Source organism: Rana temporaria, chromosome 8, assembly GCF_905171775.1.
Source record: "Rana temporaria chromosome 8, aRanTem1.1, whole genome shotgun sequence".
NCBI classification, from domain to species: domain Eukaryota; kingdom Metazoa; phylum Chordata; class Amphibia; order Anura; family Ranidae; genus Rana; species Rana temporaria.
Window position 1 is genome coordinate 19136728 of NC_053496.1, and position 14700 is coordinate 19151427.

At 46.5% G+C, this 14700-nt stretch overlaps 1 protein-coding gene across 1 annotated transcript in view; it reads right to left on the bottom strand.

Annotated features, from left to right (window-relative positions):
- Positions 1-11247: 11247 nt before the first annotated feature.
- Positions 11248-14700, bottom strand: part of LRRC27 (leucine rich repeat containing 27) — a 66363-nt gene continuing 62910 nt past the window's right edge. Inside the window, 1 exon segment of the mRNA XM_040361362.1 lies at positions 11248-11403. Within this exon segment, the coding sequence (XP_040217296.1) occupies positions 11257-11403 (147 nt within the window). The 3' untranslated portion in view covers positions 11248-11256.

A 14700-nucleotide genomic window follows, 5' to 3' on the forward strand; every position in this document is an offset into this window, starting at 1 on the left:
CCCATACTCTGCCATCCCTCCCTGCGCAATACTCTGCCATACCCCATACTCTGCCATCCCTCCCTGCGCACTACTCTGCCATACCCCATACTCTGCCATCCCTCCCTGCGCAATACTCTGCCATACCCCATACTCTGCCATCCCTCCCTGCGCAATACTCTGCCATACCCCATACTCTGCCATCCCTCCCTGCGCAATACTCTGCCATACCCCATACTCTGCCATCCCTCCCTGCGCAATACTCTGCCATACCCCATACTCTGCCATACCCCATACTCTGCCATACCCCGTTACTCTGCCATACCCCGTTACTCTGCCATACCCCGTTACTCTGCCATACCCCGATACTCTGCCATACCCCGATACTCTGCCATACCCCGATACTCTGCCATACCCCGATACTCTGCAATACCCCGATACTCTGCAATACCCCCGATACTCTGCAATACCCCGATACTCTGCAATACCCCGATACTCTGCAATACCCCGATACTCTGCAATACCCCGATACTCTGCAATACCCCATACTCTGCAATACCCCGATACTCTGAAATACCCCGATACTCTGCAATACCCCAATACCCTGCGCAATACTCTGCAATACCCCAATACCCTGCGCGATACTCTGCAATACCCCAATACTCTGCAATACCCCCAATACCCAAATACTCCGCAATACCCCAATACTCTGCAATACCCCCAATACCCCAATACTCTGCAATACCCAAATACTCCGCAATACCCCAATACTCCGCATATATAATGTTTTGGGGTTCTATGTAATTTTCTAGCAAATAAATTGTGATTTTTCCATGTAGGAGAGAAATGTCAGAATTGGCCTGGGTGCTCCAGAACGCCTGATGGCGCTCCCTGCATGTTGGGCCTCTGTATGTGGCCACGCTGTGTAAAAGTTGCACACATGGGGTATCGCCATACTCGGGAGGAATAGCAGAATGTGTTTTGGGGTGTCATTCGTGGTATGCATATGCTGTGTGTGAGAAATAACCTGCGAATATGACAGAAACAAGTTATTTTTTTTTTTTTTTACAGAATTTTCGGTCGTTTTTCTTTTATAGCGCAAAAAATAAAAAACCCAGAGGTGATCTAATACCACCAAAAGAAAGCTCTATTTGTGTGAAAAAAAGGACAAAAATTTCAAATGGGTACAATGTTGTATGACGGAGTAATTGTCATTCAAATTGTGAGAGCACCGAAAGCTGAAAATTGGTCTGGTCAGGAAGGGGGTTTAAGTGCCCAGTGGTCAAGAGGTTAAGGTCTGCACACCTACCGGAAGTCTTTTATCATGTGGATTGCAAAAATCCTGAAGAAAAAAAAGATTAAGGTCTGCACACCTATCGGAAGTCTTAGCGTGTGGATTGCGAAAATCCTGAAGAAAAGAAGATTAGGGTCTGCACATTTACCGGAAGACTTTAATGTGGATTGCGAAAATCCTGAAGAAAAGCAGATTAAGGTCTGCACACCTACCGGGAGACTTATCATGTGGATTGCGAAAATCCTGAAGATTAAGGTCTGCACACCTACCGGAAGTCTTTTATCATGTGGATTGCGAAAATCCTGAAGAAAAAAAAGATTAAGGTCTGCACACCTATCGGAAGTCTTATCATGTGGATTGCGAAAATCCAGAAGAAAAGCAGATTAAGGTCTGCACACCTACCAGGAGACTTATCATGTGGATTGCGAAAATCCTGAAGAAAAGCAGATTAAGGTCTGCACACCTACCGGAAGTCTTATCATGTGGATTGCGAAAATCCTGAAGAAAAGCAGATTAAGGTCTGCACACCTACCAGGAGACTTATCATGTGGATTGCGAAAATCCTGAAGAAAAGCAGATTAAGGTCTGCACACCTACCGGAAGTCTTATCATGTGGATTGCGAAAATCCTGAAGAAAAGCAGATTAAGGTCTGCACACCTACCGGAAGTCTTATCATGTGGATTGCGGAAATCCCGAAGAAAAGCAGATTAAGGTCTGCACACCTACATGAAGTCTTATCATGTGGATTGCGAAAATCCTGAAGAAAAGCAGATTAAGGTCTGCACACCTACCGGAAGTCTTATCATGTGGATTGCGAAAATCCTGACGAAAAGAAGATTAAGTGCTGCACACCTACCGGAAGTCTTATCATGTGGATTGCGAAAATCCTGAAGAAAAGCAGATTAAGGTCTGCACACCTACCGGAAGTGTTATCATGTGGATTGCGAAAATCCTGAAGAAAAGAAGATTAAGGTCTGCACACCTACCGGAAGTCTTATCATGTGGATTGCGAAAATCCTGAAGAAAAGCAGATTAAGGTCTGCACACCTACCGGAAGTGTTATCATGTGGATTGCGAAAATCCTGAAGAAAAGAAGATTAAGGTCTGCACACCTACCGGGAGACTTATCATGTGGATTGCGAAAATCCTGAAGAAAAGCAGATTAAGGTCTGCACACCTACCGGAAGTCTTATCATGTGGATTGCGGAAATCCCGAAGAAAAGCAGATTAAGGTCTGCACACCTACATGAAGTCTTATCATGTGGATTGCGAAAATCCTGAAGAAAAGCAGATTAGGGTCTGCACACCTACCGGAAGTCTTATCATGTGGATTGCGAAAATCCTGAAGAAAAAAAAGATTAGGGTCTGCACACCTACCGGGAGACTTATCATGTGGATAGCAAAAATCCAGAATTACCGGAAGATTAGGGTCTGCACACTTACCGGAAGTCTTATCATGTGGATTGCGAAAATCCTGAAGAAAAGCAGATTAAGGTCTGCACACCTACCGGGAGACTTATCATGTGGATTGCGAAAATCCTGAAGATTAAGGTCTGCACACCTACCGGAAGTCTTTTATCATGTGGATTGCGAAAATCCTGAAGAAAAAAAAAAGATTAAGGTCTGCACACCTACATGATTAAGGTCTGCACACCCCTATGATAAAATCCCGAAGAAAAGCAGATTAAGGTCTGCACACCTACCGGAAGTCTTATCATGTGGATTGCGAAAATCCTGAAGAAAAGCAGATTAAGGTCTGCACACCTACCGGAAGTCTCTTGTCATGTGGACTACGATAGTCCTGAAGAAGATTATGTACATTATATGCGCTCTTAAGGTGTTTCAGTGGAGTCTTATGGAGGAATAGACTGTCACAGTTACAGCAGAGGAATCAACTAAAGACTTGGTGTTCATACATTGTTAGACCAAGGCATAATATTTTTATATTTTTAGATATTTTTGGTATTTTTGTATTTTTTAGCCTTGACAAAGCAAAATGGGATTTTTTTCTGCAGAAGTAAATTTGGTACATAAATTAGGAAAAATATGAACTAGAGGGGGGGGGGAGAGGGGGAACTTATGTTGTGGGGGGGGAAAGAGGGGGAACTGGTGTGTGTGTGGGGGGAGGCAGATAAGCGGGGGGGGGACTGAGGGGTAACTGGTGTGTGTGTGTGTGTGTGTGGGGGGGGGGGGCAGAGGGGGAACTTATGTTGTGGGGGGGGGAGAGGGGGAACTGGTGTGTGTGTGGGGGAGGCAGATAAGCGGGGGGGGGGGGTACTGAGGGGTAACTGGTGTGTGTGTGGAGGGGGAACTGATTTGTGTGTGTGTGTGGGGGGGGGACTGGTGTGTGTGTGTGTGGGGGGGCAGACGTGCGTGGGGGGCAGAGGGGGAACTGATGTGTGTGTATGGGGGCAGATGTGCAGGGGGTACATATAGGAACTGATATGTGTGTGTGGTGGGGTTTTTCGGGAAACAAAGGTGGGGGGGGGGGTACAGAGGGGAACATTCAGGATGATACAGTGATAGGGTGATCTGAGATGTGAAGGTGGAACAATTGTGGTAATCTGAGACCTGAAAATACAGGAATTAGGGTGATCTGAGGTGTGGAGGTTCAAATCCACTTTTGGAAAATAGATAAATAAATGCAGATCTTTTTGCAGGTCAAAAAACATGCATTATTGTTTTTACTAGGAGCCTATAAAGCATTGTCAGTGTATCTGTCTGCTTGTACAGGCAGTCAGCTACACAGTTAGCCTCTCTGTATACTGCTCTAGCCTGTGGACCACAGCTGGCATGAGGAAGTGAGCCGGTGCCATCCTCTAGTTGTCTTTGGGCCAGGTCCAGGGGCACAGGTGCAGGCATATAGACCACTTCAGTATAGGTGAAGAGTCGCCACAAAAATCTCAGTGAGGGGAGGAGCGAATGTGGGGGGCGTCAAAATGAGGCTTCGCCTAGGGTGTCAAAAATCCTTGCACCAGCCCTGGCTGCCTTGCAGCGCAACATCCTGATGTACTGACAGCCTATATTCTTGAGGCCCTGAAATGCCAGGAAAATACAAATACCTCCCAAATGACCACTTTTTTGTCTGAGGTATTTAGTAAGAGGCATGGCAAGTTTTTTGTCATAACAACAAGTTATTTCTCACACACAGCATATGCATACTTCCAATTAAACCATAAAATACATTCTTTTACACAGTCTGGCCACATAGAGAGGTCCAACATGCAGGGAGCACCAACGCTGTATCTTGGCCTAGGCCAACAAGGCCCAGGCTTGGGCAGCACTTTGCAGGGGGGCAGCATGAAAAGAGTCCCCGTCGGCCTGCGCTACACTTTTAGTGTAGCGCCAGTCTTATTGGGAAGACTGGGCCGCAAGACAAATCGGTCTGGTGCCCCCATAAAACGGCCGTACTACTGCCGGTATAATGGTGCAGACACAAGGGACACTGACATGGTCACCTATACCTGGCAGGTAGGTAGTAGAACTCTCCTTCAATCCTTTGCTTGTGTCAGTTGTACACATTAAGGATTCTTAATTTTATATTTTTCTATTGATTAATGATGAACGTTTTTTTACTGACACACTGGACTGGCATGCACTGACCTACACTAACAGAGGACATCCAGATGTACATAAACTGACCGCTCCATGCTTTAGAGAGATGCACACAGACAGACAACCAAATTAGGAGAGAGTAGATCGCACACACAGATTATAGGATGAGGCCTACTACAAACATACACCCAACATTAGAAAAAGGATGACTAGCATCCAGTAGGGTAGCTTAGTGTAGTTAGTGTAGGTCCTGCCCTAGAAGAGTCTACCTTGCCGTGGTGGGCAGGCTTGGAATCTCTTGGTCAAAAGTGTATCAGCGAATGGGCGAGAGGATCACTAGATCTTCACTTCTGGCCAATTGATTTTACCAAAGGACTCTTGGTTTATTCATAGTAGAGTATATATAGTTGGAAAAGGAAAAAATGTGTATAGATCCATAATTATACTTTCATAAAACACACAATAAAAAATTGGTATATTTACATTTGAATTGCTTCCTCTTTTATTCAATCCTTTCATGACCGGGGGTCATTAGCACTTGGATGCACAGGCCACATTTGTAAGGCTGGAAGGGACTCTATGGCTACTTCTTCCACTTGTGGTGTGTGTAGGGATGTGTAATAGGTGTTTATGTATTAACATGTGTCCTAACCATGTATATATGTATGTACTGACAAGTCCCTTATGTGACAGTAGTGACAACAAGGTCCTCTCAATGGAGACATCAGGGGTCTTCTAGCTTCACCCCTCAGGGAATGTTATATACATTTTTAATAAATGTTATATTCCTACACATTCTCCTCACAAAATATATAGGGAATTCTTTCCTGTTATCCAGCCGCACGAAGGAGAAAAACTAAGCACACAGCAGGCAGCGAACACCCGGGGCCCCCGCACGGAGGGTCCCTCCCGCACATGGCAGCCCCAGGAGAGCGTACCCCGCAGCGCAACCCCCCCCGCTAGCAGATGGAGCCCCAAAGGCGGATCCCCGGTCAGACGCAGCCAGCCTAGCACCCAGAGCATAGGGAGGAGGGAAGGATGAGAGAGAGGAAAGGAAGGGTGGAAACCCCCCTATCGACCTCCCCGGGAATGCCCAGCTGTGCCATCCTGCCGGAGCAGGGGGACTGCTACTTACCCATCCTGCGTGGACTCACTGGAAGCATTTCTCTCTTGCCCACCGAACAGATTTTTTCCCTCCAGCCTTCAGCTTCCTCTGATTCGTCGGGAAGCCCTGTTGGTGCAGTTCAGGATCTACTGGTGCGCGGAGTGATCGTACATGTACCACTGCAGGAACAATTTTAGGGTTTTAACTTAAATCTGTTTGTGGTCTTGAAGAAGGACGGGGTCCGTCCAATCCTGGATCTCAATTGCTTTGTAAAAGGTACAAAAGTTCAGGATGAAATCAGTTCACTCTGCGGTCGCTGCTCTCCATCTGGGGGATTTTCTGGCATCCTTTGATATCAAGGACGCATACCTACATCTGATGCTCCAGGCATCAGAGATTTCTGCCCTTTGCGGTCGGGGAAGACCACTATCAGTTTGTGGCTTTCCCCTTCGGCCAGGCATCGGCGCCGAGGGTGTTCACCAAGGTGCTCGTCCTGATTCTGGCCTTGCTGAGACAGCGTGGAATCGCTATCATGGGCTATCTGGACGATCTTCTGAGAGCCACTTCAAGCTCAGAATTAGAGGAGGGCGTGTTTATAGCCTGTCAGACCCTCCGAGACTTTGGTTGGGTCCTGAACACTCAGAATTTGGTGTTGGTACCGACTCAACGCCTAGAATACCTGGGGTTGGTTCTGGATTCCTCAGAGGCGAGAGTTCTTCTCCCTGTGGAAAAATTGCAGACTCTGCGGGCTGCAGTGCAGCTGTTGACGTCCCAGAGATGGTCATCGCTCCGTTTTTGCATGCGAGTCCTGGGTCTTACGGTAGCCTCCTTCGAGGCGGTTCCTTATGCTCAATTCCACACTCAAGTGTTGCAGAGGAAAATTCTGTCAAGTTGGGACAAATGCCCTTTGTCCCTGGATTGTCAAATCCGGGTGAGCCACCGGGTCAAGGCCTCCCTGGTTTGGTGGCTGACAACCCAGACTCTTTGGTCCGGGAAGTTATTCCTTCCTTTCCACTGGACGGTGATCACGAAGGACGCCAGCCTTACCGGTTGGGGGGGGGGGGGGAGTCTGGGGGGTTCAGTTGGCCCAGGGTCACTGGACTCAGGAAGAATCCCGCCTGCCTATCAATGTTCTGGAACTTCGGGCGATCAGGCTGTACCTCTCTACGTAGTCTCAGAGGCTACAAGGGCGTCCAGTCAGGATCCAGTCGAACACATATGTCAAGCATCAGGGAGGGACAAGAAGCTTGGCTGCAGTGTCAGAGGTCGGCCTGAGGTGGGCAGAATGGAGCGTGCCAGCTCTATTGGCCGTATACATGCCAGGTGTAGAAAACTAGCAAGCAGACTACCTAAGTCGCCAGGCGCTGGACCAAGGAGAAGGTTTGCTACACCTGCAGGTGTTTCAACTCCTGTGCCTGAGATGGGGCACACCAGACGTGGACCTACTGGCCTCATGACTCAATCGAAAGGTATTGAGATTTGTGGCCAGGTCAAAAGACCCATGGGTGAATGCGACAGAAGCATTGGTGGCACCGTGGGGTCAGTATCGGCTAATTTATGCCTTTCCCCCTCTATAGCTTCTTCATCTGCTTCGCAGAGTGGAGGCCGAAGGGATTCCAATGATCCTAATTGCTCCAGATTGGCCTCGGCGGCCCTGCTACGCCGACCTAGTGCGTCTGGTAGCAGATGTTCCTTAGCATGTGCCGATGTGAGAGGACCTTCTGTCGCAAGGTCCCATACTTCATCCTGCTTTACAGTTACTAGCTTTAACGGCAGGGCTGTTGAAAGCCAGGTACTAAGGGACCAAGGCATGTTGGATTCTGTGATATCTACCATGCTGAGGGCACGGAAGTCATCCTTTTTAGAAGATTTACCATCGCACGTGGAAGGCCTACAGCTCTATGTGTAAGGAGATGAAGTGGCGTCTGCGTGCATATTCGGTTTCCAGGATACCGTTTCTACAGCGTGGGGTGGACCAAAAACTTGCCTTAAGTACAGTTATGGGGCAGATTTCAGCCTTGGCTGTCTTCTTTCAACAACCCTTGGCCTTGGCTGCATGAATCTGTGTAATGTTGATTGACGGGGGCAGGAGAGAGGGGGCGGCGCTCCTTTGCGCCCCTAACCCACGGACATTTAAATCCCCTTATGGTACATTTTAGGATGTATCACTCTCTCTTTGTTCTCCTTTCTTTCCCTTTTATCTCTCTATCCTAATTTCTTGGCCCCTCCCCCATCCCTCTCTCTAACCATCTTTCTTGTTCTTTCTCTTATTCGTTCTCCTCCTTTTTCTCTCCCTTCCATGCATTTTCTATTTTTATTCCTTCTCTTACTCTTCGGTGGATGCGTGGCCGTGCTAATGGGGGGGGGGGGGGTGGGTGGGGGGTGGGTTGCGTGGCAGTACTGGGGGGAGTTCTGATCAGCCAACTTGGGTTCTCCTGATCAAGGTCATCTGTTGATCTAAGAACTGTAGTGGGGTTTTTTAATGGCATCTATAAATCACAGGTAGTGTAACTCACTGCGTCTCTGACTTTGTGGTGTCTCGCAGCAGTGACACCTATGCCAAAAATCAGGAAATAGGGTCTCCTTCAGCCCCTCCCACAACACATTCCTCATCAATCAGCTAGCATCTAGTCTCTGCCCCCCCAGTCATGCCATGAATTGAATGTGCGGCTGCAAAAAGGCTGAGTGGGCGGCCGCAGGCTCCAGGAACAGCCCTGCTGGGAGGCCCAGTCCCTCCTCCTGACCTTTACGTCCCGCAATTGGACCGGTGTCCATCATAGGAGCTGCATAGAACAGGGGGAAATAGAGGTGGGACTTTGTATGAGGCAATGAGGGGTAGATTCATGTGCCTCCATCCGAATGGCATTTCCATGGTTCCTCCAGCCGTCAATATTACTATATGTATCATTATATGGTTGGGAAATGTTTTGTTCCCCCCCCCCTACTAATTATTCCCCCCTGTCCCATCCATGAAGGTATTTTGCACTTACTCTTATTATTATGTTTTATCATAGATAATTTTGCTTTTAACCGCTCCTGATGATTGGGAAAACCCATGAAACGAGTAGAGCTACTCAATTACTGTTACACGGTACAACATTGCAAAATTATGTCCGAGATTCAATTGTTTACTGTATCTATGGCAATATATGGTTATATGTATTTATTTACAATCTCTATTTATGTTGGAATATATGTGTATACATATGAACTATTAAATTGTTACCCAATGCTATTATTATTATAGTTATTACTATTATACAACTATGTACTTGAACGTGATGGACTTTTTTCAACCTGACTAACTATGTAACTATATATCAGGAATCAATAAACATAAGTGCATTTTTAATTTTAGCAGTGTGCTTCATTTAAAGTCCCACCAATCTCCCCCCTTGTCCATCATAGGAGCTGGACAAGGGACGGGACTGGGCTGGACCCGAAGACATAGGACATCCAGCTCTGTGTATCTCAGCGGCGCTAAAATTTAAAAACCCATCATGCTGCAGATGGACACTGGGCAAGGCTGCAGATGAACACTGGGCAAGGCTGCAGATGAACACTGGGCAAGGCTGCAGATGAACACTGGGCAAGGCTGCAGATGGACACTGGGCAAGGCTGCAGATGGACACTGGGCAAGGCTGCAGATGGACACTAGGCATGGACACTGGGCAAGGCTGCAGATGGACACTGGGCAAGGCTGCAGATGGACACTGGGCAAGGCTGCAGATGGACACTGGGCAAGGCTGCAGATGGACACTGGGCAAGGCTGCAGATGGAGACACTGATAAGGCTGCATTGATGGGCATTTAAAATTTAAGTTTTTTCCTTAAACTTCCCTCCTAAACTTGGGGTGCATGTTATAGGCCAATACATACGGTACTTCCTTACAGCTTTAGTTACATCACTTATCTGTAATACATTTATTTTTTTTACCTAAAAAAACAGTTTTATTTTTATTTCACCAGCACAACTAGGGCCCCGTACACACGACCGAACATGTCTGCTGAAACTGGTCCGACGGACCAGTTTCAGCAGACATGTTCGATCGTGTGTACGGCCGACCGGACAATTGTCCGGCGGATCGGACAGTTTCCAGCGGACAAATGTTTCTTAGCATGCTAAGAAAGATGTCCGCTGGAAGCCTGTCCGTCGGACATGTTCGGTCGTCTGTACAGACTCACCGGACATGTCCAATCGGCCGAAAGCCCTCGCTTGCGTCGAAGTGATTTGACGCATGCATGGAAGCATTGACCTTCCAGGGGCACGCACGTCGTCACCGCGTATCGTGTCCACGCGGATTTCTGTCTGATGGTGTGTACAACCATCAGACAGAAATCCGGCAGCGGACATGTCCGGCGGACCGTTTTCAGCGGACAGATCCGCTGGTGTGTACGAGGCCTTAGTCAACAAAGCCCCTGAATAGTTCCTCGATTTACCGTTTCATTAACAACATTTTTACTTATTTCTTTGTATCATTTACATATAAAAAAAGACAAAAACAGACAGAAAGTAAAAGACTAATTTTTCTGTAATTTTAAATTAACACAAATAAATTTCACAATGTGGTAGAGCTGCACGATTCTGGGAAAAATGAGAATCGCGATTCTTTTGCATAGAATGAAGATCACGATTCTCAAAAATTTATTTAACGTTATTTTCAATACAAAACGAAGCTTATGTGGTTAAATACAGTATATGTAAATCTGATGGACTGTTTACATGTTACATTTAAAAAGCTGCAGCAAACCTGCTGACCTTACATGCTTGCTAATGCGAAAGAACAGCTCTGATTTTCACATTTAACTAAATGCGAAAATCAGATGTGTTCTGTCACATTAGCAAGCATGTAAGGTTTGCTGCTACTTTTAAAAATTTAACATGTAAACAGTCTGTCAGATTTACATATACTGTATGCACATAAGCTCCGTTTTGTGTTGAAAATAACTGTGCAATCTAAAACTCTGTTGGGTGTCCGCTTGCCCCCTTCTCACCAACATTACTGTGCAGGAGTGTGGGGTGGAGCAAGATGGTGGCGACGGAACGTCACTTCCTGACGAGACAGCCGCCGCCGGGTGTACCAAGATGGCCGCCGCTCCGGAGCTAGGCCGAAGACGGGGACTTTCCTATGGCCGTACCCGAAGATCGCGGGTCATCCAGCCTGGAGATCGCGCGGGGGGCGGTGAATCGAGATTGCGATCTTTTCGCGATTAATCGCGCATCTCTACAATGTGGTGTGGAATTCAATAACATAATTAAAGAACTAAGCATGCAACATACATAACTTGTTGCTTAAACCCTATTAAAAAATCCTTTTTTTTTTTAATTTGTCATTGCAAAGATGTTTGGAGGTTTTCCTCTTGGAGAGGTGGTGGAGGAAATTTCCCCTGTGAAGGCAGTAAAACGGTATTCTAGAGGTGTATCTTGTTCTTTTTTTCTCTGTAATATTTCTGCTTGAAGCAAGGTGGCCTGGAAATACACAAAATAAACCGCAACACATTTTTTTTTTTTTAGCTTTTTTCCCCCGATTTAAAGCAACCAAAATAAAATGTTTTGTATATGTTAAAATGTAAAAACAGTATCCAAGGAAATCATGATACAGATGGAACCAATTAATCCCACAGGCCTGAATAATCATGGAGGTTATTTTGGTTTTAAAGAAAATGTACAGTGTTTTTTTTCATTTTATTTATATTTTATTATTTTGCAAACTTAAAAAGTAAACGTTTTGCACTTTATAAAAAATGGCCCGGATTCACAAAGCACTTACGCCGACGTATCTCGAGATACGCTGCGTAAGTGTAACTATGCGCCGTCGTATCTGTGCGCCGTGCCCACAGAACTAGATACGCCTAAAAATAGGCTTCATCCGACCGACGTAACTTTCCTATGCCGGCGTATCGTGGACGCATATTTACGCTGGCCGCCTCATTGCAAATATGCAAATGAGGAAGATACGTCGATTCACGAACGTAGTTGCGCCCGGCGCATAATATACGCGGTTTGCGTAAGGCTTACGTCCGGTGTATAGTTATTCCCCATCTATGAGGCGCAACTCATGCAAAGGTATGGACCAGGGAACTGCCGTCGTATTTTACGTTGTTTATGTAGTAGTATGTGAATAGGGCTGGGCGTAGGTTACATTCATGTCGCAGGCAGTGATCCGTCGTATCTTAGGGAGTAGTTTCGACATGATTCTGAGCATGCGCACTGGGATACGTCCATGGGACGGCGCATGCGCCGTTAGTTTTTAGTACTTCTATGACACTTGGCCCATCATTTGCATGGGGTCACGCCTCATTAGCATGGCTCACGCCCACTACCTCCTACGCTGGCTTACGCCGAGGAAACCCAGCGTATCTTTAACAGCGAGAGGGGGCGAGTGCTTTGTGAATCCAGTGCTTGCCGCTCTGCGCTATGCCGGCGCAGCCTAAAAAAGATACGCTACGCCGGCATAACTATGCGCCGATGTATGTGAATCCCAGCCATTGTATTCAAGTAAATATGTAGACTGTATGCAACAGGAGAGAGGCACCAGACATTTTCTATTGTGACCTAAACAGAAGGACATCTGATTTTATATACACAGAAGTGGGTAAATCCCTACTTTGTCTAGATTTTCTATTTAAAAAAAAAAAAACAATTAAATACAATAGATTAAAAAAATCTACACACCCCTGTTAAAATATCAGGTTTCTATGTTGTAAGAAAAATGAGAAAAAAATAAATCATTCAGAACTTTTTCCACCTTTAACCACTTCCCGACCTCCTCATGTACATATACGTCAGCAGAATGGCACGGACAGGCACATGTACGTACCTGTACGTCCTCTGCTAGACGTGGGTGGGGGGTCCGATCGGGACCCCCCCCGGTACATGCGGAGGTCGGGTCCGCTGGGGGAGCGATCCGGGACGACGGCGCGGCTATTTGTTTTTAGCCGCGCCGTCGCGATCGCTCCCCGGAGCTGAAGAACGGGGAGAGCCGCGTGTACACGCGGCTTCCGCGTGCTTCACTGTGTCGGCGCATCGATCGCGTCATTCCTTTTATAGGGAAGACACGATCGATGACATCAGACCTACAGCCACACCCCCCTACACTAGTAAACACACACAAAGTAAACCCTAACTCCTACAGCGCCCCCTGTGGTTAACTCCCAAACTGCAACTGTCATTTTCACAATAAAGAATGCAATTTAAATGCATTTTTTGCTGTGAAAATGACAATTGTCCCAAAAATGTGTCAAAATTGTCCGAAGTGTCCGCCATAATGTCGCAGTCACGAAAAAAATCGATGATCGCCGCCATTAGTAGTAAAAATAAAAATGCAAAAAAAAATGCAAAAAAACTATCCCCTATTTTGTAAACGCTATAAATTTTGCGCAAACCAACCGATAAACGATTATTGCGATTTTTTTTACCAAAAATAGGTAGAAGAATACGTATCGGCCTAAACTGAGAAAATTTTTTTTTTTTATATATGTTTTTGGGGGATATTTATTACAGCAAAAAGTAAAAAATATTGAATTTTTTTCAAAATTGTCGCTCTATTTTTGTTTATAGCGCAAAAAATAAAAACCGCAGAGGTGATCAAATACCACCAAAAGAAAGCTCTATTTGTGGGGAAAAAAGGACGCCAATTTTGTTTGGGAGCCATGTCGCACGACCGCGCAATTGTCTGTTAAAGCGACGCAGTCCCGAACTGTAAAAACCCCTTGGGTCTTTAGGCAGCAATATGGTCCGGGGCTTAAGTGGTTAATGTGATCTATAAACTGTACAACTCAATTAAAAACCAAACTGAAATCTTTTAGGTGGGGCGTGAAAGTAAAAATACAAAACTAAAATAATGTGGTTGCATAAGTGTGCACACCCTCTTATAACTGGTGGTGTCGCTGTGTTCAGAATAAAGCAATCACATTCAAACTAATGTTAAATAGGAGTCAGTACACACCCTCCATCATGTAAAGTGCCTCTGATTAACCCCAAATAAAGTTCAGCTGTTCTAGTAGGTCTTTCCTGACATTTTCTTAGTCACAACCTACAGCAAAAGCAGAGAGCTTTCAAAGCATCAGAGGGATCTCATTGTTAAAAGGCATCAGTCAGGAGAAGGGTACAAAATAATTTCCACGGCATTTGATATACCATGGAACACAGCGAAGACAGTCATCGAGTGGAGAAAATATGGCACAACAGTGACATTATCAAGAACTGGACGTCCCACCAAAATTGATGAAAAGACGAGAAGAAAGCTGGTCTGGGAGACTGCCAAGAGTCCTACAGCAACATTAAAGCGGAGTTCCACCCAAAATGGAACTTCCGCTTATTCCACTCCTCACCCCCTTACATGCCACATTTGGCATGTAATTTTTTTGGGGGGGGAGTGGGGGCTTCAGGAGGAGTGGAACTTCCTGTCCCACTTCCTCCTTCCGCCGAGGGGGTGGTAAGGCGATTAAGCTTAATCGCCTTACTGCAGCCCCTCCCCTAGGCGATCGTCTAGGACACGTGACAGGTCCTAGGCGATCGCCTGTCCAATCGGACGGCGCAGCGCCGGGCCTCGCGCGCATGCACAATGCCGCTCGCGCATGCGCAGTGGGTGCCCGGCCGTGAAGCCGAAAGCTGTCACGGCCGGGCGCCCACAGTGACAATGAAGACGCCGGCCGGGGAGGGGGGAAGAGGAGCAGAGCCCCGGCCGGTGCGTTGCTGGAACGCTGGAGCAGGTAAGTGTCTGTTTATTAAAAGCCAGCAGCTACACTTTTTGTAGCTGCTGAC